Source organism: Notothenia coriiceps, unplaced genomic scaffold (genome assembly GCF_000735185.1).
Source record: "Notothenia coriiceps isolate Sejong01 unplaced genomic scaffold, NC01 NC01_scaffold00016220, whole genome shotgun sequence".
NCBI classification, from domain to species: domain Eukaryota; kingdom Metazoa; phylum Chordata; class Actinopteri; order Perciformes; family Nototheniidae; genus Notothenia; species Notothenia coriiceps.
The window spans coordinates 3,824-29,701 of NW_011348921.1; the positions used below are offsets into that span (position 1 = coordinate 3,824).

The following is a 25,878-nucleotide window of genomic DNA, read 5'->3' on the forward strand; positions in this document are numbered from 1 at the left end:
AATAACAATAAAAAGCACCATTGTATTGAATGGTTTCACTGGTAACCTAGATTTAAAATATGTTTAAATGCGACCCTCCTGCTGCGTTAAATGTAGAAAATGTAAATGTTCAGAAAACACCAGGGCGATTTGAAAGTTGAATTGTTATATAATATAAATGAATACAGGACAGAGGGGGATTTCTACAATAAATAGAACAGGATGGACTCGTGTTAAAGCCAACAGTGAAATCTTACTCCACACACACTGCAAGCCGTGCTGCCTTCACGTGCTGTGGGAAATATTGCTTCTTGGTTGAGTGAACTTGTGGGGGAAAAACACACAGATACATTGACGTTATAACAGCCCAAGAAAGTATTAAAAAAAAGACACAAATTAAATTAAAATTGCAAAAAGTAAAATAAGTACAAAGAAATTACACAAGATATAAGATCACATAGACTGCTCAAACCATTTGAAAATATACATATGTAAAAAAAAATCAGGAGTATTAATATGAAAGGTTATTAAATAGTTATTCAATTATAAAAGGATTACAAGGTTATTTATTACTGGATGTCAGGTTGTGCTCACTTTTTGCATTTTACTAAAAAATAAAGCTGTGTTTCAGCAAGTTGTCTTTAAGTGAAATACAACAACAAAAATATATGGAATTATACAGTATAAAAGTCACTTTAAAGGGTTTAATAAGATTTCAGTTTCTTATTCTAATTATGTCAGAAAGCACCTGCATAAACACTTTCCCCATGAAGTAATTTAACCTGACTTATTTATATTTTCATTCAATCACTTTCAACTATTTATTCAGTGATTATTATTATTCTTTTATTCTATAAATTGGTTTATTATGTTCTACTATTATACATTATATTACTGTAGAAATCTTCAGTATAGTTACTTTCAGTGATTTCATCTATCTGTCACAAATCCGGATTTGGAGCACAGGAATGCACGAATGAAACGTCGGGAGCTCTGCTGTCTGAGCTCGGGATCGGTCCTTGAACGCACCGAGGACCCAGTATACTAGTACAGCGCTGAGTGACAGTCCTGCTGCTCCACGGTAGCTGCTCAACAGCAACAAGAAGACCGGAGCAGGACAGCAGGGGTGGGGGGACAGACACACAGAGGGAGACGCAGACGCAGACAGACCGACAGGATGGACTCTGTGCTGTGTAATGTGCACTACATGGGATTAAACCTCTTGGAGCAGCAGCAGTAGTAGTCGTAGTATTAGTAGTAGTAGTGGGGAGCTGCGCGCCGAACTGTGCCGCATGTGCTCGGCTGTGAGGAAAACTTGCACCGGCCGGAGAGAAAAACACCCAGAAGAACAAGCTTGAAAAGGGGGGAACTAACCGCAACTGCAGCCCCCTGGTTCAGGTTCAACCGGCGGGACTATTAGTAGCAGCGACCCGACCCCAGCCTCCCCTCTTTCACATGCCTGCGTTGATGTGGGAGAGAGGGAGGGGAGCGGATGAATTATCATTCTAAACTTAAAAAATAGTTTGTTTTTTTCAGAGAGAAATAACATGATGTCGGTAGTTATGGAGAGCCAACAAGCGGGCGAGATCCAGAGCACCGAGGATGTGCGGAAGAGCGGCTATCTCCGCAAGCAGAAGTCCATGCACCGGCGGTACTTCGTCCTCCGCGCCGCTTCGGAGCGCGGCCCGGCCCGCCTGGAGTACTACGAGAGCGAGAAGAAATTCCGCGGTAAGGCCCCCGTCCCGAAGAAAGCACTGGCTCTGGAGACATGCTTCAACATAAACAAGCGGGCCGACTCCAAGAACAAGCACATGATAGTGCTCTACACCCGGGCCGAGAGCTTCGCCATCGCCGCGGAGAGCGAGGCGGACCAGGACGAGTGGTACCAGGCCATGGTGGAGCTGCAGTGCAAAAGTAAGTCACTCACACTCATACACACACTCACACACACACTTAATACTGTATGAGGCTGTGCATGGAAGGGGAAACGTGGCAATGCCTGCAGAGCTGCACTGCAGATCCTGACATGTTTCATTCTTGGGATAGTGTGCAAGGGTTGTTTAAATAATCATTACAGCTTGCCAAGCCAAGTTTACATAGTTTGTGACCTGAGCTGCACTCCCATTACCTTAGAATGTAAAAGTGCTTTATACTTTTAGAACAGGTCCTAGGTGTCTGTATATGACCTCTGAGAGGAATGTGCCTTTGAGCCTCACTGTGGAGCTCATCCTCCCCAGCAGTCCTTATCATGCTAGTGTCAGGCTAGATGTTTACTCCTAGACTTTTTAGGGTTTCTCTCTCTGTGGGCCTTATCTGTGTGCAAGCTTTCCCAACTCAAACACACCCTGCCCTCTTGTTTGGTTTGCATGCCCCGCTGACACTGCAATATTACATCAGGCATTGATCCCAGAGGAGCAGAGAAATGTCCCAAAGGTTGTGACACTGAAGCACATATGCACCTGTCAACCTTAGTCCTTCATTTAACATTTGATTCCTGATTGACTAGTACTACTATTAAGCAGCTTAACCTGTCTCTCGTTTGCATGCTAGACATCTGCAATAATCAACTCACCCCCCTTTTTAAAAACACCCATATAGATTTTTTTCAAACAGTATATCAGCCACTTGTGTCAACACGGCTGTCAGAGCAGAAAGTGGTGAGCAGGGCAATTTCATATCACCTGTTAGCCTCTGTGAGAGAGAGAGAGAGAGCAGACAGGCCACAACAGATACGGGTTCAAGGTGCACATGACCTCCTCCCTCTGTTACATAAAACACCTGAGGAAAGGATATTGCATATTCTGATGTCTTAACTAATCTTGTTTTTCATTTAAAATCAAGTGAGAGCAAGTTATTCCAAAGTAAAGACGCATGGGGTTGATTTTGGGGCTCCAAAAAGTTGGGCTTCCCCCTCTAAGTTGACTAAGATAAAAAAAAATAAAAAATGCTGAATTACCTATTTTCAAGAAATATATGGACACATTTCTGCTACACACACGATTTAAAAGTGGTGCTTTTGCATGATTCCTTAAGGAGAAGCTCATTTTTACACATTATTTTTGATTGAATCATCTAATCGAAGTGTATAATAATTCGACTTTAATTCAAGGAGAGCTCTTCCAGAAAGTTGCATAAGTGGAAACCAGTGTTGCCTCTGCAGATTTGGAATTGGTGTCAACGCTGCGCCTCCCCCTGTTGCTCTAACACAACTGGCTCCGTGTGTTTGTGTGTCTTCCACCCACTCTTCCCAAGTATTTGTCGAGTTCCCGCGAGACGTTAGAGTGAATAGACAGATGTTCGGGCCTAGGGAATTGTGAGAAACTAACTCTGCAACCTTTTTTACACCCCCCTCCAAAAAAGGGTTAGGGTGTCTCCAAAGTGCAAGCAATCTAATCTATAAAGTGCTTGTGTGTAAAGGTCAGATGTACAGATTCGGGCTGCAGCTCAGCAGGTGAACAGCCTTCCAAGGGAAACATTCAACGGGCTGCCTCAAAATCACAACGATGCTTTCGCTGTCTTTGAAATGACAGATCTGGTGTGACGCACTGCAACTACTCTTCTCCTTCTTTTGTCGCCTAAAGTGTTGGGTTCCTCTTGTAAATCACCCTACCTTGACAGTGACAAAGCGCTGCGGCCGAGCTGCTGTGTAAACCAGCTCGTTGGCAGGCCTTTTCTTGTGGTATGTGCTGCAGTTCGCTCAGTTTCTCCTCTTATGAAAAAAAAAAACTAGGCCACACATGATCCAGGCTTGCATAGGAAGAGTTTCGTAAGAGGGGTAGGGTCATGCTGCCTAAACCTGCAGTGCGAAAATAGCTTAAACACACACACACACACACACACACACACACACACACACACACAACACACACACACACACACACACACACACACACACACACACACACACACACACACACACACACACACACGCGCTGAACGGTGTCAGGATTCCTGACTGTAATAACCCTCCTCTGGTATGTGCAGCTCATACACGGTTTCAAGTCGTCGGTGCCTTTGTGTTGATGGAACCTCCACACCCCACCGCCTCGTCTACAAACACGGTCACTCCAACTACTGTCGAGTGTTTGTCCTCCACTTGTCCCAATGGGGAAACTAAAGAATTCACAACCTTACAGATTAAGAAAGGGCACCGAGCCAAGAGATGCTGCACTGTGTGTCCACATATTTTCCACTCCCTCAATTTGATACCTGCCTATCAGCTCGTAAAAAAAGCTGGAATCAAAGTCATGGGATGAAGATTGGAATCTTTGAGTCTCCACAGCAAGACGTTCCTCTGTTGTGAAAGCACAATAAATACTGTACCCGCCCAGGCTGCCATATAGTGCTCTGGGCCTGGGAAACCCACCTAAAGCAGCCGGGGAACCGTCCAATATTACCCAGCCTCCTCTCAAGCCTGTGGTAATTACACAAACACGAGCCAGCTGCCGTGCAGGCCGATATAAGGATCTCAGTTATTTGTTCAGCTGAGTCCAGTAAGACCCTTTCGGGCAGCGAGTACAGTATCAGGCTTGCGGGCAGCTATTTACTCAACTATTAGGAGTCAGTCGAGTGTGTAAAGGCTTAACCTCGATGGAACGGGCGGTGGCGCGGCCCACAGGCGACGATTGCCAGGAAAACTGTCCCGCAGCTCAGGCACCACCCCAGAATTGTTGTTGACCTCAATAAAACAATATGGCGGAGTCAAACTTTGGAGCCAGTGGCACTAAACAAGGGAGAAACACCCATACGTGCAGAAAGGCTGCTTTTATTACAGCAGCAACATTAAATCATGGCCGCAACAAATTGGTCTACAATCATTCTGATAATGGTTTAATTGGTGCGGTTGTTTACCAAGAACATCTTTTGTGTTTTGTACATCTGATGGAAAAGACAAAGACACACGTGATTCACCAAAATGATCAAAAAGATGAAACATCAGCGAAATAATTATTGGCTGCAGCTCCATAACAAGATTAAATGTTAGTTTTAGACAAACTAACTCTATCTGTTTGTCTTCAACTGAGATGCACAAAGCAACACAAATGAATAAACCATTATTCTTTCAAACAATCATTGGCTTTAAGTGGTCATAAAAAGGATCATAAATTGCAACGTTAACCAAGAGCACGTATATCTTCTCCGATGGAGGTTTGTTGACATCACAGCAGTACAGTAAGCCTCTGGAATTTAGTTTTCCATGTTCAAAGCTCCCACAAAAATGACATCTGAGAAACAAGATCTGTTTCCAAATACAACAATATGGATATTCATGCTGATCCACAAACCTCAATGTGAGCAGTATTCCCTTCAAAGTTTTCAGTCAGATCTGTGATGTGGTCGTTTTTGACACTCTTGTAAGTACCACTTACCAAATGCAGTAAATGGCACTGTTGCGAAACCCCTCAAATCTGAATTGATTCAAGCACATTGGAACAGTGTATAAAAAGCCTCATTAGCAGACTGGAGTGGTTCTTATCCTGGATTGTTGTTCGGATGCTTCGACCAATGAGATATAGATCCCACCAGCGGTGAGCGATTAAACGTTAAGCCGTGCTTAAGCACCACTCATCTCCCTAATTAGGCGGTAATTATTGTCTCGAGGGTCAGCCGCTGGTGGCCCGGCAGATCCTGTGTGATAACAAAGTCAGAAATGACACAGTCCCAGGAGGAAAACATGCAATCTGGAGTTCAGAAAATGACCTGTGGCCTTATTTTTTTTAGTAAGTCTTCCCTTAACTCATATAGTCTTCCAATCCAGGCGCAAGAGTTGTGAGCTGCCACAAATTATTTCCTCTGCATAAATAGTTTGCGCACATTAACACCCTTTAATTTCATTTAACACGACAAGCTGGCCAGCTCCGGCTTGTTTGTGATGCAGCGTCACAGAGAGACATTGTGAGTCTGAAATAGCCTTGAGCTTCACGTTTCCGCCGAGGCAGCCCGTATATTAAGTGCTCCGGTTTGATCGACAGCATAACATGGCCAGGATCCTGCAAGATCCATTCGGTCAATGAGCGCCCATATGTTGAGCAGGATAAAACCCTGGGGCTTTAAATGCATGTTAACCTTTTATAGCGAGCCGTATTGATTGCTGTCGGTTGATACTGGACCATTACCTCTGTCATAGTGGAGGTCAGCGAGTTCATGAGCTGGGTTTTATCAGACACACAGCGAATGCATTAGAAAGACACATGGGTGAAAACCGTCCTCATTATCTGGCTTGCTACTCCTCGGGGGATACAATGCAGATAGTGCATTGATTACTGTACTGTAACACCAGTGCCTCCCGAGATGTACGATGCCTCCTGTCAATTCCATTTATCTCAAATGCTAAACGTAAGAACATACACTTTTGAAATGTAAGAGGACCCTTTCTGTGTTTTGAATGAAAATCCAGGAGTTTTCCATTAAAATAAGGCAACGGTGGTTTGAAACATTTGTTTTTTACATCTTAACTCTGAGGAATGTATACAGGGTCTTGAACAGTTGGAGTTTCTTATTTCCTTTGGACGCACAGTCTGTCCTAGTAAAAAATCCATAGAGTCCTCATAGATTATATATCAAACTGTACTTTTTTCTTCAGAATTTCAAAATAAGCCTGATATATTAAGAGTGGAATTCATTTTAGCATGACCCTAGGCATAGCTATTATTAAGTATGGCTAGGCAGATAGTGTCTAAATGTGTACAGTAACAGTATATACAACTGCATAAGGGTACATGGGCAAGTGCTCCAGTATGTGTACATGTTAGGGCGGCTCGATTATGGCAAAAATCATAATCTCGATTATTTGGGTCAATAATTGATATCACGATTATTAAAAACGATTATCCATTTACTTTGAAAACATCAATTTATTGGAAAAAAACTGTTGATTACCCCGAACTTTAAGTATAATTCAACTGAAAAACCAATAAAAAAAATAATAATAATCGTTTTATTTTGATTATGTTGTAAGCCATAATCGTAATTGCGATTTAAAATACGATTAATTGAGCAGCCCTAGTACATGTATAGGAATAGTATCGATGTGCAACTGTATATTTCAACATTCCCTCAATTACTGTTCTTTTGCGTTCTTACTTCTTACATAAGAATACTTTATGTTGAAACAGAAAGTTGGAGAGGCCGCTCGCCGAGAAGACCAGAACAAATTCCTGAATGATTTAATTCCCAAATTCAATTGAACTGCTTTGGAAGATTTGTGCAAGGAGAATCTTACTTGACAGTTTGTCAAAGCCACGTCTTGTTTAAAAAAGGCGTACTATTTTTGAAGTTAAGTTCCTCAAAACACATTTGCTTGTTAACTGAGGCCTCTTTGCTTGTTCTGAGTTTACAGATACATTTTTGTTTACTTTCTCTGAGCCAGACTCGCCAGCAAAGTTCAAGATGACTGCCAGTTTGGTGATTTTACGAGAGCTGCACTTTCATGGAGCTTTTTCATGCGTCTTGTCCTAGGGACAGCAAACCTTGGATGAGTCACCGATATTTTCATGCTCGTGTGTGTGTGTGTGTGCGCTCCTCAAACAGGAACCACATGTGAAATGAACCTCAGGCAGATGCTGGTGTCGGGGAGGCATTGTGTCCCCGAGTGTGGGCCCAGATAGGGGGGTTACAGACGGTAGAGACGGATGAAAAGATAGGAAGTTGAGGAGTTTAAAAAGAGGAAAATGGGCACACATGGGAGCGACAGATTAGCCCAACTGCTTTTAACTGCAGGGTGGCTCACTTTTTTCCTCTACCACATGCATGTGAAGACAAAAAGTCCACAGCTGTCTCCTATCTGGTAACCTGGTATGGCAGCGGTGGGGGTGATGTAAGGGGGCACAGTGGCTAAGATGGGGGGAAGAAAATTGGGTTTTAGTCCTCAGAAGTTTTGTTTTGCGGTGTTATGGCGCAGCACAGCATGCTAGGGCAATGAGGTCAGAAAACTTGAAACAGAACCTGAGAGCCAGACGGTATATTGCCAGAGTAGTTTCCCTGATTTACAGGCTGCATTAGCTAACTAAGAAGAGGGATTTTATTATGAATTTTGCAATACGTTTCAATCCCTCAAGTCTTTTATTTCCCCAAGCAAATCTTTCTTTACAGAAAGGGATTAAATACAGATGGATACATGGGTGTATAATACAAAATCTACATTGACACGTGTCTAAAGTAGTTGCATTTTCCTAAAATCTATACTTTGGTATTGTTTTAGTATCTAAATGTTTGCTTATTTGGATTTTTACACTTCATCTTGGATAACTACAATCCCACCCAGTGTTACAATAACAAAACCCCTTATCCTGTTCTTGCTGATACAACCCACAGGGCCCCCAAGACCCTTATGGAAGACCTACTTTCTTAGATTTGATGTGATATCCAACAATAATCAGCTTGTCACTCGGGGAGGAGCAGTCGATATCCCAGCAGGCATCTGGTAGCCCCGGGGGTAAATATCACCGCCCTCAACACACATACTCCCCTAAAGCATGATACAAAGCAAAAGAGACATGGAGCCGCCTCGACGGCATGAAACTCCCACGTACAGTAACATCCCAGTTTTAAAAATTAGGTTAGATGATGTCCTCTTTTTGACATAGGTTCTCAAGGGAGGCAGCTTGAGCGTAGCAAATATACGGCATGAATAGAGGGCAGTGTTGGTCGTGTAGGTTACCATTCGCGAGGCGCGCGGAGACTGAAAGTTTCATGTGTGGTCGTGGCGAAAGTGGAGTAAACAACCGATGCATGAATAAGCCAGTGTAAGTTGTTTTCAGGTTGCTAAAACGGGAAAACAACTTTGGAATAAGTCATCTTTAATTAACTCTTTGACCTGATATACTCGCATATTCAAGGTTGTTTGAAGGGTGCTCGACTGTTTTTCCACACGCATCGCCCTTATTCAACCAGCAAGCTCGACGCAGATGCTTTATTACCTCCCGTTGCATTTGCTTTCATGTTCTTCAGTCCTTGGATTCATCACCTGCTCAGGGGCATTGTGTGTGTGTGTGTGTGTGTGTTGTTTCTAAGGGTTCATTATGTCCTATAGGGGCGGCAAACGCTGCCCTGTTAATAACCTCTTCGTGCTAAGAGGAGGGGGAAAAAAGTACAACGCTCTAAACAACCACATCCGCTGAGTACCACGCTGACATGCAGGTCCCCCGGAGCACAGCCAGCAGCGATCTATAATTCATACGGCTCCATGTAGGATCGACCATAGCGTTATGTAACCATGAAGAAAGGTCTGTGATCCGTTCAATAGGGGGAATTCACGCTGCACCCCTGTAGGAGTCTGGGAAAAGCTCTTAAAGGTTTTTAGTGCTTCCCTCAATAAGTGCGTGCAGCCTGAGTGGCCCTGAGATCAAGGGGTGTGTGTTGGTGTAGAAGTGATGTCAAGGGCACAGCTAAAGTTTAAGGCTTGACTGTACTCAAAACAAACAAGGCACTTTTGCTCTCCTAAAGACATGTTGAACGGCTCTTGAACAGGAATGCTGCACCGCATTCGAAGTCTCAAGAAACAGAGGCCTAGAAAGTTTAATTTGAGAGAAAATAAAGCCTGTGATTATATTTTATAATCCAAGCCATACTAAAATTAACTTTCCCTCCTTTGAGATTCTTTTTAAAGGACATTCTTTCCCACTGATATCTCTTTGCAATCTATGTTCCCTCGATCCCCACTGAAAAATCCCCAAACCATCCCTTCCTGTAAATCTAAATCGAGAAGGCATACGGTGCTCCTTGCACACAGAGAGAAGCAGTGCATGAAACAGCCATGCATGGCCTTGAGTGAGTCATCTAATATAGGGGGAGAGCCTCCACACACGCACAGCCACACAGCCACAGCCTCCACGGTTTTCAACAAAACATCTATTCTAAGTCTCTTTCAAGTTGCGATCCTTCAATTTTGGGGAAGTGAACCAAAGGAAGACACGTCAGACTTCCCCGCCCTACTTTTGCAATAAGTACAAATGTTTCTTGGAGAATATTTGTCACAGTGGAAGATCTGCGTATATATGGCCTCCACTGTGCATGCTTCTTGTCTACATATGGTTGCCATTGTAGGGTTTGCTGCAGAGGCATGGGAAAGGAAGAACAAACGCATGCAGACATACAATCATACTGCGTTTGTAATTCAGTCAGGGTGCACTGTGATTAGCATAATTGGGCCGCAATGATTCCTTAATTTAGACTATCACTCAGACTTTGTGAACATATATGATTCGTCACTCAGTAAATTGTCAAAAATAAGTCTTCAATATTTCAATTTGCCAGATGTGAGTTTTAATAAAGCAGGTGCTCATTATTGTACAAAGAAGATCTTGTTCCTGAAGGCATCATTGTGAAGCTTATTTTCCTCAGGCTTTTCAGAACGTTGATTGATTGTTGTAAACTTGTATCATGTTCAGACATACCCAACCTGCCATACCAACTGTTTCTCAGAAAATGTGGTTCACAGTGGGAAAGGGACTATGTTTAGAAAACAATTTAGGGTGGATCCTTGAAGAAAAATAATGATTCTATCACATTGCATCATGGCATTCCTGCAATCCTGGGTCTTTGAGCGAACACGTGTGAGGTTCCTTGTAGCAGCAAGTTAAAGACCTTAGAGGTAAATCTGTGATATGTTCAGAGGCGGTGTCAATAGCTGCCAACAATGAGGTGCACAGCATGTATTAAGGTAATTCTCTGGGTGCCTGCTTTAGATCTGTGAATAATAAGGTGACTTAAAACACAAAACAGGGGCTAAGTGTTGTAGTAAGTAAGTCCAAGGCTTTTGTTTGGCTCCTACCAGCCCCGGATCAAATCTCACCGAGAGCTTTCTCTCCTGCATTTCCTCGCCTCAGTAATTCACTACTGTCTGAATACAGAAACACAAAGGGTGAATAGGCTGCTTGTTCTCCCACTAAAAGACACAAGATTTTATTAGTTTACAAAGCCAGTTTATTGTCGGTACAGTAGGTCTTGAAAAAGGATTTTGAGGAGCGTATTAAGTGCTCTGCTCTTAGGTTTCTTGGCATTGTTTGCTTAGGTTTTGGAGAAGATTCTCTTATTAAGCATTTTCCAAGTTACGTTTTTCCACAACGGTTGCTCTCCTTTCATAGTCATCATTTTTGTGAGTGGTTTTAGTTGTCAACAGTTTCATTTTTCAACGCTGGTACCTGAGCTAGTGTGTTAGGATGTGTGTGTGTGAAGCTGAGAAATGAAACCCAATGTATGGAGCCTGCAGGTACAGTTGGCAGGTTTCACAAGCTCCTGCATGCTCTGTATGAACTCAGATCTGGTTTAAAAATCTGTGAAAAGCACAATATCAGCAGATCTTACATAATGGGGGCTCCTGGCCCCCACCAAAAGGTACATAGTGGCGGTTTCACCTGGTGTTCACAGATGCACGAAGGTCACGTCAGTGTTTAACTGTAGCCAGTTTTCCTCATCCTCCATAACAATGTATTACCTTCTGTTTTTTCCTATCAAGTCGTATCCTCCTTTTTTTTTTACCTTAAAACAACCTTTTGACCTCTTATTTCTTTTCTGTTTCTTTTAAGGTAAGAACCACACTGACAGCGAAGAAGGTGGGGACTATGGAATACCCAATCCTGGGCCTGCATTCAAAGAGGTGTGGCAGGTGAAGGTGTGGCCCAAAGGCCTGGGTCAAGCCAAGAACTTGGTGGGCATCTACCGCCTTTGCCTGACTGACAAGACGGTCAACTTCGTCAAGCTCAACTCTGATGCTGCTGCCGTTGTGCTGCAGCTGATGAACGTCCGGCGCTGCGGCCATTCAGAAAACTTCTTCTTCGTGGAGGTGGGAAGATCTGCCGTGACAGGCCCGGGCGAGTTCTGGATGCAGGTGAGCCTGTAATTTGCAGTCCCCTTTATGTTGAGGGTTGCACCTTCCAATCCCACATAAGTTAAAAAGCCTATAATCAGTCAGAGAAACCATAAAGTTACTCAACGCTAGGGTTAAAGTTCATGTAAACCTACATTATGCCCCAATTCATAAAGGTAGTTTATGGACTGTAACTTAGGGTGGAAAAGATTAAAACTCATTCTTTAACCAATTAAACTGCAAAAAAATGTAGTTAATCTTTCCTGATTTTAAATATACAAACTAATACAAATGTTATTTAAATCCACACATGATTTTCCATGAGTTTCAGAAACGGTAACATTTCCAAATGTCTTTCATTGGTCTGATTTGGAACCAATAAATCAGTTACAAACAAATGTATCAGAATGATATGTTTTCATTTTCTGAGTTTTTTTTTGTCTCATGTCTTAGGTGGATGACTCTGTTGTGGCACAGAACATGCATGAAACCTTGTTAGAGGCCATGAAGGCACTAAGCGAGGAGTTCCGCCAACGCAGCAAGTCTCAGTCGAACTCCGGTCCTGGAGGAGGTGCGACTGCTTCTAACCCCATCAGTGTTCCCTCCCGCCGCCATCATCCGAACCCTCCTCCCAGCCAGGTGGGCTTCACCCGCCGACCCCGAACGGAGCCTCCAGGAGGAGCTAATAACGGAGCAGGGGTCAACAGTGCCAATGCCTCTCCCACCCCACGGCATACCTTTCCGAGATCTCGCACTGCTAGCGATGGTGGGAAAGTTGATGATGGTATGACTGGGAACATCCCGCTCCCAGGGCCATGCTCCAGCCCCTCCACCAATGGCTCCTGCTCCACCACCCCAATCCTCAGGTCAAAGTCAGCCCGTTCAGTTCCGAACACTGCTGCTAAAACTCCTCTTGGTTTGATGCGTTCCATCTCCACCCCAGCGCCCTCCCCAGCCCCGAGCCTCTCCTCTAGCTCTGGGCACGGCTCTGAGTTTGGATGCGTGACGTCTGCTGGTGCCGGTCCGGGGTCTGGTGCCTACAGTCAAGTCCCCTCCCATCGGGCCTCTGTCTCGGGCTCACCCAGTGACTACGGCTCCTCAGACGAGTACGGCTCGAGTCCTGGTGATCCCTCTCACCTTCCCTCCCCGAGCCTCCCCGGAAGCTCTGTTGGTAGCACCGGCAGCCAGTCCATTGGTGATGAGGGATCCAACTATATCCTAATGGGCCAACGAAGTGGTGGTTGCGGTGGTGGTGGTGGTAGCAGCAGTAACCAAGGGAGCTTGACATCCAGTTCTCTACCAGCACCAGGAACCCCTGTCTGTGGCTCCCAGCCCCAGACCAAGAGAGTGCTGCGCCGCTCCTCCAGCCGCGAATGTGAAGCTGAACGTAGGCTGTTGAGCAAGCGAGCTTCGCTACCACCAATGGCCCTGGAGAGGTTGGTCCCCCGCCAGCGCAAAGCCGAGGAGCCGGCAGATGAAGATTCAGCCGATTACGCCATCATGTCAAGGAGCACCAGCCGCGAGTCATTTGCTTCTACCTCCTCCTCCATACAGAGGGAATCTGTCATGGGTGCTGGGTCAGTTGGGGGAGGAGGAGGGTACTTGGATGTAGCTGGTGAGTTTAAGAGTGAAGTGGCGGGAGCAAGTGGTAGTGTAGATATAGGTGTGGACAATGGGTATATGTCAATGCTGCCAGGCGTCACTAACCCTCCAGCATCCCCGTCCCAATCGTTGGCCGTCTCAGTCCCGGACTCAGATTCCAAACCTGCTGATGACTACATGGCCATGACCCCTAACAACAGTGTGTCGCCACCACAGCAGATCCGGCCTCCACCAGCGTCTGACGGCTACATGATAATGTCCCCCAATAGCAGCTGCTCCCCGGACCAGCGTGGAGGCCTCTCTGGAGGCGCCTGGATGGGCAGCGGAAGTGCAGACAGCAGGGCAGGCAGTGACTATATGAATATGTCTCCAATAAGTGCACGTTCCATAAACGGCAGTCCCCCACCTCCTGAGCACACCGGTCATTTGGAGACCAGTTCTCAACAGCCAGCCCCTAAGATGGTGTATTCTTACTATTCCCTTCCCCGCTCATACAAACACAACCCCTCTGCCGGACACTTTGACGATGGGCCTGGACGAGGCAGAAGGCCCAATGGGAGCTGCAGTAGGGGAATGGGCGGAGGTAGGACTATGGGAGGGCGTCAGGAGCAAACGGCAGTGGGAAATTCAGTGGTTGGGCGCCATCTGTCACTCTCCTCTTCCTCATACTCCTCCAGCTCAGCCAGCAGCGAGAGCCTCGGGGAAGGCGAGGACCGAGCCTCCCAGGCAATGAGCATGGCCGGGGGCACTCAGTCCAAAGATTGTGGTAAGCTCCAGCAAAGACGAGGCACTGGTGGATTGTCTAAGCAGGGTAGCCAAGGTAGGAACAGACCAGTGAGCCTGTTTGTCGATGTTTCCAAGGCGAATACCCTTCCCAGGGTCCGTGAGAACCCGCTGCCCCCAGAACCTAAGAGCCCTGGAGAGTACGTTAGCATTGAGTTTAAGGGGGAAAAGAGCAGCCAGACTGGGGTCGGAGGAGGGCGAGGCCGGGGTCTCAGGCACGGCTTATCCCTGCCTCATGGCTCAAGCAGCAAGCATCCTCAACATCGGCCATCTTCCTGCTTAGGGAACTTTATCCCCCTCTCCCGTAGCCCCTCTGCCCCCATCACTCCCCCATCTGCCTCCGAGTATGTCAACATGGACTTGGGGCCTTCTCCATGCCCCTCACCTCTCTCCCTTGCTCCACTAGTTTTCCCCACTTTCCACACCCCTCCTACACCACCAACACATGCCCCTAAATCCTGCGATGGGGGTACTACTAGCCCTCGTGAAGAGGGGGCGCAAGTAGCTGAAGCCCCTCTTAGGAAAAGCAGGGAAAGTGTCCCATCATTGTCTGAATCTCAGTCCCCAACTTCCTGTGGAGACTACACAGAGATGGCCTTCAGCTTAAATAGCAACACCGTCCCAAGGTCATCATCCAGTGTTTCCCCGAAAGCCCCTTCTCCCACCAGGACTGATCCTTCAGTCCAACTGCTATCCAGGGGTCTGGACTTCCCCCTAGCCAAACTCGGACCCAACCCAGACCACGGGGCTAAAGTTATCCGAGCCGACCCCGCAGGACGCAGACGCCACTGCTCAGAAACCTTCCTTGCTGCACCTTCCCTCCCCACCTCTACCTCTAACTCCTCTTCCTCCACTGCCTCCCTCTTCCCAGAACATGCCCAAGCTGTGGCTCGTCGGCTGGGCTTTGAAAGCATGCTGTGGGGGAACGGTGCTGTGACAGAGAACCCCCCTCAGTTTGCCCTCCCTGGACAGCAGTCCCTTCCCACAAACACTCAGAATTCGTCCACAGAGCAAGGCCTTAATTACATAGACTTGGACTTGGCCAACAAAGAGGGCCCCCACTTGGGCCTGGATGGACCCTCAGGTAGCCAGGCCCCATCTCGCATTTTCTCTGTACTGGGTGGAGGTTCTGGTGTTGGGGGAGTGGGAGCGGCAGCCAGCAGCAACAGCAACAGCAACTCAGCGCTTAACACTTACGCCAGCATCGACTTCTACAAATCAGAGGAGCTGCGAACCCATCAGAATGGAAACAAGGAAGGAACTGGTAAGAGTCGCCTTTATTCTGTTAAAACACATCATGTCTCTTTAGTTTTTCTTCAACACGAACAAACTCTGTAATCTCTCTTTTCTTTTCCCTTCCTACCTGCGCTCGGTGACATTATTCATATAGACATACAATACGCGTTCTAGATAATCCAATGAAGCATAGCCTCCCTTTCATTCTGTGCATGTAATCATACTATACCTGGCGCCATATTAGAATGTTGACACCAGTCTGATTTGTATGACTGTCTGCATAATTGACAATATGATACATAGTTTGGCTGCTCTGGCATTTCATAACACATTTCCTTCTCTAGAGCTTGGGTGTATTGCTTAAAGCATCCTATTGGAATATCAATATTCTGGATATGACTATCGATCCGTTGAGGCTTCCTTTCTGTGTTTAGATGTAAATTCAGTAGACGTTTGATATATGATGAGTAGAAGAATCCTTCTGTGTCTGATGAGCCATTCATTGAGTTAAACTGTCGCTAACAACTCACCACAGTTCTACTCTGAGCAAAGGAAACCATTCAAAACAACCATCGAAGCATTCACCCCAAATTCAATTGAGTTGACCTTTGACCCTTTTGTCTGTTGAACTGTTAACCTAAGATCCTCTAATGTGACACGAATAGAAGAAATTGAGGAGAAAATGGTTCTTTCATCTTTAAAATTTCAGATTGTGTGAGTTTCCAGAACCTTTTTAATCTTAAATTATGACGATGTTATGAGGGAACGTATGCTCGCTTTCAGTTAATTTGCCATAATGTTGTTTACTTTGATTTGCATATCGCTTAATCGGAGCTGGAAGTTGTGGTTTTTAGTTTGGCTGACTGCAGGGCTTTTTTGTCTTGTGTTCACACATTGGATTGCATTCACAAAAATCTACTTCTCTGTATGGACGGGAGTTCAATAAGGCCAGATGATGAATTCTCATTGTATTTCAATTTTTCCCTACTGTGTCGGGTAATTCTCCCTAGCTGTGGGGGACCACGGCAGCTAAACAATGCCTCAACTAGGTCACTGTGAGACGTTTCCACACTGAAAAACATTGTCTTTGAGCTACTGTCTGCACTTAATTGACCCGTTTGGAAAATAGACGCCTGCAGTTTAAGCAGATAGAGCGGCTTTTAAATGGAGATGTGGATTTATATGCATCGGTAAAACACTCTTACTTAACCTTCCACAGTGGGGCTCTTGTGATGAATGCATCCTGCCAAGCCTTGTTGTTTATGTAGCGCTGCTAGCTTCCACATGATTTGTACCGAAGCTTGTGTCAGACCTAAACCTCATGGGTTTCTGTGGCAAACATTTCATAGACAAGCTCCACAGTTGGATACAATGAAGAATCGGAGGCATTGCAAGCATTAATCAGGGGATCTTGCAGAGAGTGCAGCAAGGCTTGGCTCAACAGTTGTTTTTCATATTTCACATGTGGAAATGGCTGCATCCATACATCGCCGTGTTGGATTTATTAGGAAGTGGGGGCCATGTAGGTGGAAACAGGCCGTGCTGCTGGGTGTATTTTAAATATAAAAGCTAGCGGGCTACCACAGTGGGACCATATGGGCTCTCGCTGCTGAGTACGTCAGCGGGGCAGCGTGGGGGAGAATGTTACACATTGGCTGTGAATGTTGAGATGGGGCCAGTGTTTCACTCGCACAGCTCTCAAATGCCTATGTACAGTGTTTCCCCCTCCTTTCATCCCCCCCATACCGCCTCCCCCTCTTTCCTCCTCCAATAAATGATCCTTTTGTTCGAGTGTTTTGCCGTGGTGGGCTGGCGGGCCCCAGCAGGGCTGAGCCCCAAGACTAAGGGGACTCTCCTGGAACCATTTTTTACTCTTGCAGCCTATCATTTGTGGCTTTAGCTTTCTAAATGTTTTTCATCTCTTTATTGCCGTCTTGGTGTTGCTATCTGACTACTTATTTACGCACTTATGCTACAAACTTTGTCCTCATCCGACGTCCTCTCTGACAGATTTTTGAAATTCCTACCCTCCCTTCTGTTCACTACACACATTTTTTTCACAAAAATCTCTCGTCTTCACACCCTTCGTCCTCCTTCCTTTCACATTGTGTTTTCACTTGCAGAGACACTTATAATACATTTGGAAGATGTTTTGCTATAGAGCAAAACTGCAAATGCAAAAACAGAGATATTGCATGGCAACCGTCTGTCCGTCACGCAGACTACGGTTTACAGACGATTCATTCTCTTGTCTGAGTCGATCCTGTGAGCTGTTTTTAAGAGTTCTGATCTTCCGTAATTACAGGGATTTCTTTCCGCCAACAGGTCCCAGCATGCATCTCAAAAATAGTGTGTGTATGTCTTAGGGCTGCATTCTTTTGGCACCGAGGGCCAAAAGGCTACATTTGAACATCGGTAGTGGGACACGTCCCAGAAACAATCCTATTCCACAGCGGTTACGTAATGTGTAAAAATAACCTCTTCATTTACATAATGAGCAAAAGCAGTGTGATCTATTTCACTCCAGATTACATCTTATAGACATAAAGTGAAAACAAAAGAGGCTGTGTGTCTTGATGTGGAATTTATGAGGATCTGTGTCTGCTTTTTGTGAAGTTCAACCAAAGTGTGAGAGACTGTGGTCTGGGTATTCCACCATGTGTGTTGTTTCCCACACATTGCCTGAGTGTTGTGACCTTAAAAAAGAACGGAGTGTAACATTAGTTCAGGAAATGGAGATGATTTTTGGGGACAACATGTTAATTAGATTAAATCAGCCTTCATTCCCATAATATCCTCCTGTAGAATCATGTGAGGGAAGTGTATTATCCACGCCTCCAGCCATCCTTTAGCTTCTCTTCTTCACCATCTGGAGGAGGCTGTGTGTGTCAGTCTCTAAATAACCTGTCGCTCTTATGAAAATCTTTCCGAAGGACAGCCCTGGATTTGGAAACATTGTTGTTGTTCACAGAAGCGGGACTGTTTACATTTGTTTACAGTCGGCTAATTGGGCAAAAGTCATGCATTAGTGACCAACTAGATCAGTATCTGCAGCGTGTCTGTGGCTCAGAAAGAAAAACAACGTGCATGGATTCTCTCTTGCGGGCAATACAGTGTATTAAGACATTAAGAGAAATTAGTTCGATTTAACTCCAAGTAATTGACTTTTGTAAAACTGTTCTGGTCTCAAAACCACTGTACATGTTTAAGCTGAATGTAAATGCATTGGAAATGTAAATTAAGGCCAAAATATAGACTTAAATTCTCCTTCATTTTAATGTTTTAATCTATTAATAATGAAAACAAAATAAGATCTCTGCAATGAACCAGATCAATCAATTATTATTATTGATATAAAGAGAAAATTAGACCCAAGGTGTAATAAATCAGAACCCTCCTTCAATTCTTTGATTATTTTAAAACCATTAAACTGACAATTTCATATTTAAGACTGTATTCAAGCTTCTAAAATACACACATTCCTCTGCACCAAACAAACAGATTTGATTATGCATCCGACAGACCTTTAGTGCTGGGTGTGTAATCTAGGTTAGACTAACGGCACTACTAGTTATGTAAAATAACCACGTGGACGGGACATGACCCCTGATATAGTGAGACTCAGGGCACTGTTTGTCTGTTGTGCTCTTTAACGTGGTTTGTGTAATGTGCAGCAGGCAGACTGAGCGTGCCCTGTGCTGTTAGGCTCTCCGCTCATATTTACATATTTATGCAGAGTGTAAACACACACAGATGTGGAGCCAAAACCAAGGTCAAGATTGGGCTTTAAAAGTGAATTGCCTTATTTCTTTGTTTAGTACTGAATTTTTATTTCAAAATTAGCCTTTTATTCATTAAGTGTGACTCTGTGAGATCAGGGAAACAAAGCCAGCGGCTATGCATTTAAGGTAAAGCTAGATAATATTTCCTTATACCAGGCTTATTAGCCCCCAGGCTTTTGTATTTAACTCTTTAATTATTGACTCATGCTTATGAAAACACAGAGCAAGATGGGAGGCAGACTGCCGCTTCTTCTCCATTTTCTTCCTGCTTCATAATCCATTTTAAGACGGGAATTAGCTTGAATCTCTCCGCACTGCAACTTTCCTTCATTAGCCTAATTACGGCATTAAGCAACTGATTGGCCCCCACGGGAAAACGCAGCACAACCTGCGTAGTTACACGAGGACAGCGGAGAGGCTCTCATCCATTTCCTCCGCAGAAAGAGTAAACAAGAGCCATATCCCTGTGTTTATCTAATATTTTCCCCAAACATTTACAAAATGGAGGAAGATATTTTTTGGAGGATGGTTTGTTTCTTTTATAAGTCAGGGACGTTTAGTTCTCTGAAGTCCGGTTTTGCTTTGTTTGGGTGGTCTGTTCAGGGAGTCGTGCTGCACATAGCAACAACTCCCCAATGTTTGGGTTTTTAAGGGAGTTTCGAAGGCTGAGCGTGCATGCGTGTCCGTCTCCAACCACACACATGTGTTTATTAAAGGACACGAAAGCCTGGACGTTTTTTCCCACTGACTTCAAGCATGCGGTGAGGTCAGCCGCATCGACTCATTACGGGACCTCTCTTCTAGGGCTGCTCGATTATGGCAAAAATCATAATCTCGATTATTTGGGTCAATAATTGAAATTGCGATTATTCATTGACTTTGAAAACATCCATTTATTGGAGAAAAAAAATTTGAACAGTATGTTTTTAACAGTTGATTACCCTGAACTTTAAGTATAATTCAACTGAAAAACCATAAAAAAAAAAAAAAGTAATAATAAAAAAATAATCGTTTTATTTCGATTACGTTGTTTTCGTAATCGTTGCAAGCCATAATGATCGAAATCGCGATTTAAAATACAATTAATTGAGCAGCCCTACTCTCTTCTGTCCAATTAGGCGAAACCGAAAGGCAAGAGGAGTAATATGAGTTGAACGCTAATACAGTACATACATACACAGCTTTGTGACGGATGATCGAGCTGTCACACACACCGCCATGCGACCCCACGTGGAGCAGATTGAGAAAAATCATGTCTAGCGCTGGGGTTTCTCCCAGACTATTTAACTTTCTACAAACCTGTATGAGCGGATTATAGAGGACACGCTCTGCTGTAGCAACGCAAATCTCTTTGCAACCACATCTGGCGCCATCATGGAGAGCCACTGGAGAGCTCTGTGTTGTAAAAACAATGTGCTAAATATACCAGGCGGTGTACAGGTCAAAATGTAAAAGCTTTTTGTGCAACAGCTTGATTCTACTGAGGAGTAATGCAAAAGTATTTTGAGCTCTTTATCGGTTGTATCAGGACAGTTTTGGGTGTGTTATCGCCTTGAGAATTTACCCGCGGCCTGTCAAGAAACGGAACACACTTGCATCTTGGTTCATCTAGAGCAGCGTGTTCATGTAGAGATCCTGTGAACACTTATCAGGACTGTGATCTTGACTTTTAGCAGCAGCGGTGCGGGCATGTTACTTCAGGTACTGAAACGGTGGAAGATTAAGCAAGACTGGTTTGTTTAATATGTCAATAAATCTGACGTTTTCCCAGACCCTTCTGTAAGGACGTTTATTACGATGCCAATAATTCAACAGGTAGCAATATGGCTTGTACGTTAAAAATACCTGGAATTGTCCCTTTTTCCCCCAGACCCCTCCACACACATCATGGAAGTGATTGAAAAGGTTAGTTCATGCAGATTGAACACAGCCTTCGTATCAGTTTACTATAATTACCTTCGTTGATGAATGACACAACCTTAACCAGAACACAAAATCAATCAGATGTGTCTTCGGGGAATATCAGTTTCCCGACATAAACTGCATATTTTAAGAAGCATGTTTACTGCGGTACACTGTTCTGGGAAATCGAAAGCACTGAAAAAAGCTGTATTTTTGAGTTAGTGTTGTCCTTTTAAAAGAAAAAGTAATGACTTTTGCCTTGATGGGGGGTTATGTTAGGACATGCAAGTGTGTATGTTTGTTTCAGATATTGCCTGACGTCGGCTATCTATGCCACTGATATAATCTTTCATTGACTACAAGGGAGAAGAGGAAATGGTCGGATTTGCTTCTGTACAATGAATAGAGACAAAATCTCTACTGCGTGTGTGTGTGCCCTCGTTCTGCCTTTCTACACCTTCACCTGTAATCAGTGCTGACCTATAACACGGAGCAGTCTTCTGTCGTTTGGATGGAAATGTATCTCTCTTTGCACATTGCTGATATACGTGCGCAATATTTACCGTCACACATATCATATTTGCCTCCATGCTGTTAATATTTGCCTCATTTCTACAAACCTCAAAAGGCCTTTTCATGAAGCCTTGTTGACACTCAAACATTGAAACTCGACACGCTGGTAAGAGTGGAGAATGGATGGGGATGCTTTTCATGGCTTCTAAAGAGCAAAGGGCGAGAGAAGACTGATTCTTAAAGGGAGAGTCAAGTTGGGAGGTGAAGTGGAGGTTATAAGTAATAGATTTACGAATTCATTCATTTAAGTGTATAGTATAAGAAAAAGTAACATTTTACCATGGAATTATGGGTTTAAAGGGGCCATATTATGCTCATTTTCGGCTTAAATGTTCAAAAAGGTCTTTATTCTTTTCACCCTCTGCCTGAAACCAGAGCCCAGTGCTCTGATTGGTTAGCTGGCTGCGTTTGTAGACCATTTACATGCTCAATAACCTATAAAACACACAACAGGAAAGGAAAAACCAGAAAAATAATCTAAAAAACATGTATTTCTGCATTTATAATGTAAAATGGCTGGTTGGCGGAGCACTCTTACAACTTGTAAAGCCATTAAAAATGCCTAAATGATGTCTCGGTTGCCACAAACAACAAGCAAATGGAAGTTGACACTTTGCCGAACAGCTATTTAAAAAGAATCAGCTTAAGTTTTATATTCAGGGACAGTTTTGTTCCCAGTTGCAACAACAAGACTGTGCTCAGAGTGGCTTCTTCTCCATAGCAACTATGCCTTAGAACCAAACAAAAGAAAATGAGATACTTTTTTCTTAACATGAACCTGTTGAAACGGAATTTTCTTCCACAAGTGACTGAAAAATGTTTTTTTCAAAATAATGGTTGACGTGCGGAACATGTCATGAATGTGTTACCCTGGCGACAACCATTGAAGAAAACTCATTCACTCGTTGCCTCTGACGTCTCTCCCTCTCCGCTTCCTTATCCAAGCTGTTACCTACAGCCTGTATTTTTATTTCACTCGCTCAGCTTCCCAAGACCTTGATGCCACATTACCTTTTTTTTTTAAAGCACACCCCCACACTCAGATGTTTGGCGTTTTCTTGCTGAGAACATTTGTGTTTGACGTTGACAGCATATTCACAAGGTTAGGGCGACCGACCTGAGCGACTTCATTCTTGAGCTTGTGGCATGAAGAGGGACAGATTTGCTGATAGGAAAAGGTGTGTGTGTGTGTGTGTGTGTGTGTGTGTGTGTGTGTGTGTGTGTGTGTGTGTGTGTGTGTGTGTGTGTGTGTGTGTGTGTGTGTGTGTGTGTGTGTGTGTGTGTGTGTGTGTGTGTGTGTCCGTCCAGTAATTTCACACAGCCAATGGGGGTCAGCTCTTGTATCTAGCAACGTAACAGACACATAACCTAGTCAACAGTATCTCTTACATACTCATGTAACACACACACAGAAACCCACTTACCTTATCTATTAATGTTTTATTATGACTTGATGTGTACAAAGAAAAAGTTAAACACAGATGAACACAACAACATTTGACAGAAAGGAATGCAGAAAGTCATCAAAAACAAAATGAGATTTCTTTTTACGTTTTCAAGTTTTTTTTGGAGCATTTTCTTCAGTAGAAATGGAATAAATGATTTTCTCTTGAGACATTTTGTCATCAAAATAAACAGATCTGCTACTTGGAAGGGTATCCCTTTTTCAATTTCTGACCAATCGGACATAAAAGGTATTATAAGCAAGTAAAACAATTAATGTATCTGAATTCTTGTTTTTAATGATATAAGCTGAATGTATGAGCTTCACTCTCTTTTGAGCTTCATAAAATGTCCTAATTTTGAGCAGTTTGATGTGTTTACTTTTGTTTATTCATAGATGCACTGCTCTTTTTAGCAGTAATTCCCTAACATACCCTTGTGCCTCTTTGGGGTTTAAGGGCCTTGCTCAAGGGCCCCTCAACAGGAGGTGGTCCTTTCCCTTTTGTGCTGTGTATCTGGTGAGCTGGCAGGCAGAACGAAGGGTAATTAGGTAGTAAAACTTGGCTAATGACTCCGTACTCTAGTCATGTTTTGACTGACTAGTGCCTTATTTACATGCATTCGACACACACACACACACACACACACACACACACACACACACACACACACACACACACACACACACACACACACACACACACGCGCACACAAAGCGGCAGGGGAATGAATTGTATTGGCAGCTTGGTCAGTCAAAGAGGCGCCGCCGGTCAGACTAAATTTGTGTGTGAGCGTTGAAGCCTTAACCATTGGACTTGTCATTGGATGTGACGAATAAGCATTTGATTACCTGGGCATGCTTGCTTTCCAGTTCAAAGCTCCTTGGTTACATTTTAAAAAGTCCTGATTTATGTGCATGAAAACACACAAATTACACACTCCCATCAAGGGCTGCGTTGTGCTCAATAAGGAAAGCCGAGACAGATCATGGAAGCCAATCACCTTTCAGGAAGTGGGGATCAGCCCAAAGCTCCTCAATGTATCGCCTAAGTTACCTTTAGTGACCTGGCTTAGGCCTACCTCAACTAAACACACACACAAACACACACACACCTCCTGTCTCTTGTCAATACGGATTTGCTCTTTCTGTTCTGAACAAAGCCGGTCTGCCCCGCCATGTCTCTCGTCTCCGCTCTTCAACCCCTCTCTTTCTTCTTCCCCTCTTCCTGTCCTTTCTCTGTCTCTTTGTGGACTGTTTTTTTTTTGGTCAATTTATTGAACAAAACATAAAACAATAATAATAATAATATCTATACTTTTTTTTTTCTTTTTTCTCACTCATAATAATAATTATACAAGTACAAAAGAAAAAAGAAATAATAATTCTCAAATAGTCTCTGTCATGTTCAACAGGGGCAAGAAGAAGCTTTACCCCCTCTAGCATACATTTCCCTTATAAATAAAATATTAGGTCATCGTCATCAGCGACATGTTTTTCTTGTTAATTGATACAAAATAATCAGAAATTACTTTTACAATTACAAGAAATAACAAATGGGATTTTACAGGTCCTGTTCATAACCATTAATGATTTGGCTCCTAAATAATACTTTCAGTTTAGACTTGTACAATATTTCAGTGCATCATCATAGTTATTCCACAGACTAACACCTTTGGACTTCTTCTCTTTCATAATCGTGGTCCACAAATGAAGGAGTCTGGTGTTCCGAGGTTGTGTACAAGCTGCTTATATGAATGAATGAATGAACATGCTGTGGGGTTGCTATGGAGTTTCATCAGATATAATGTACAGATATACTTTAGTTGGATCACATGAAGGACATTTCCAAGAAAACTATGCCCGACGGCCCAGCCTAAGGTTTGGTACTGGTTAAAGCCTGAATGTAGCCTTTATTTCTGCATTGCATAATACTTACTTTGTTTACTTATACATGGAATGCTATTGCTTTGTCAACCTGTCACGTTTCAGTGCATTTGTTTCCCTATTCAAGTTAGAACAGTCTACATTATGAAATAAACTCTCAGTGACTAAGATAAAAAGATTCATACCACCAGAAGAGACACACATCATCCCCAAGACATCTTGAAGGGAAATATTAATGTACCAAATGTCCTTGGAAATCCTTCAAATTTAAGAAATATTTCACTCTGACTCACACATTTGAACCTCACGTTGTCACAATAGGAAAGCTGAAGGGTATTCGGTATCATGCATCCCCTGGTAACCATGGATACCATTACCTTTCCCAAATTTCTTTAAGATCCGTTCAATATTTGTTGAGTTATTTCAGTCTAGACAGCGTTGGACCAAATTGTTACAGGAACTTGACACAAAACTTCCTTTTAACTGCAGGAACTGTGTCGTGTGTGTGTGTGTGTGTGTGTGTGTGTGTGTGTGTGTGTGTGTGTGTGTGTGTGTGTGTGTGTGTGTGTGTGTGTGTGTGTGTGTGTGTGTGTGTGTGTGTGTGTGTGTGTGTGTGTGTGTGTGTGTGTGTGTGTGTGTGAGCTTGGCAGCGTGCCAGCTCTCAGTGTGTGTGCGACCCCGGTTACAGAGCGCTTATTGTGTGCTGTGGTATGGGATGTATGCGGGGCTCGGAGCGCGTCGGGCGCTGCCTAAAAAGAACTGAGCAGCCACCCACAAACCTACTAGGGTTACTGAGGGCATAGGAGGGAAGGAGTGGGAGGGAGCGTTTCTCACACACACACACACACACACACACACTCACACTCCTTATTTCGCCCGTTTTTTCC

General features: G+C 43.9%; 1 protein-coding gene across 1 annotated transcript; it reads left to right on the forward strand.

Annotated features, from left to right (window-relative positions):
* Window positions 1-1,031: 1,031 nt before the first annotated feature.
* On the forward strand, window positions 1,032-15,434 carry LOC104949454 (insulin receptor substrate 1-B; the record flags this gene model as incomplete). The annotated part of the gene is made up of 3 exons (XM_010775813.1): window positions 1,032-1,893; window positions 11,505-11,806; window positions 12,239-15,434. Coding segments are annotated over exons 1-3 (3,865 nt in total), but the record flags the coding sequence as incomplete, so codon positions are not given.
* Between the last annotated feature and the right edge of the window lie 10,444 nt (window positions 15,435-25,878).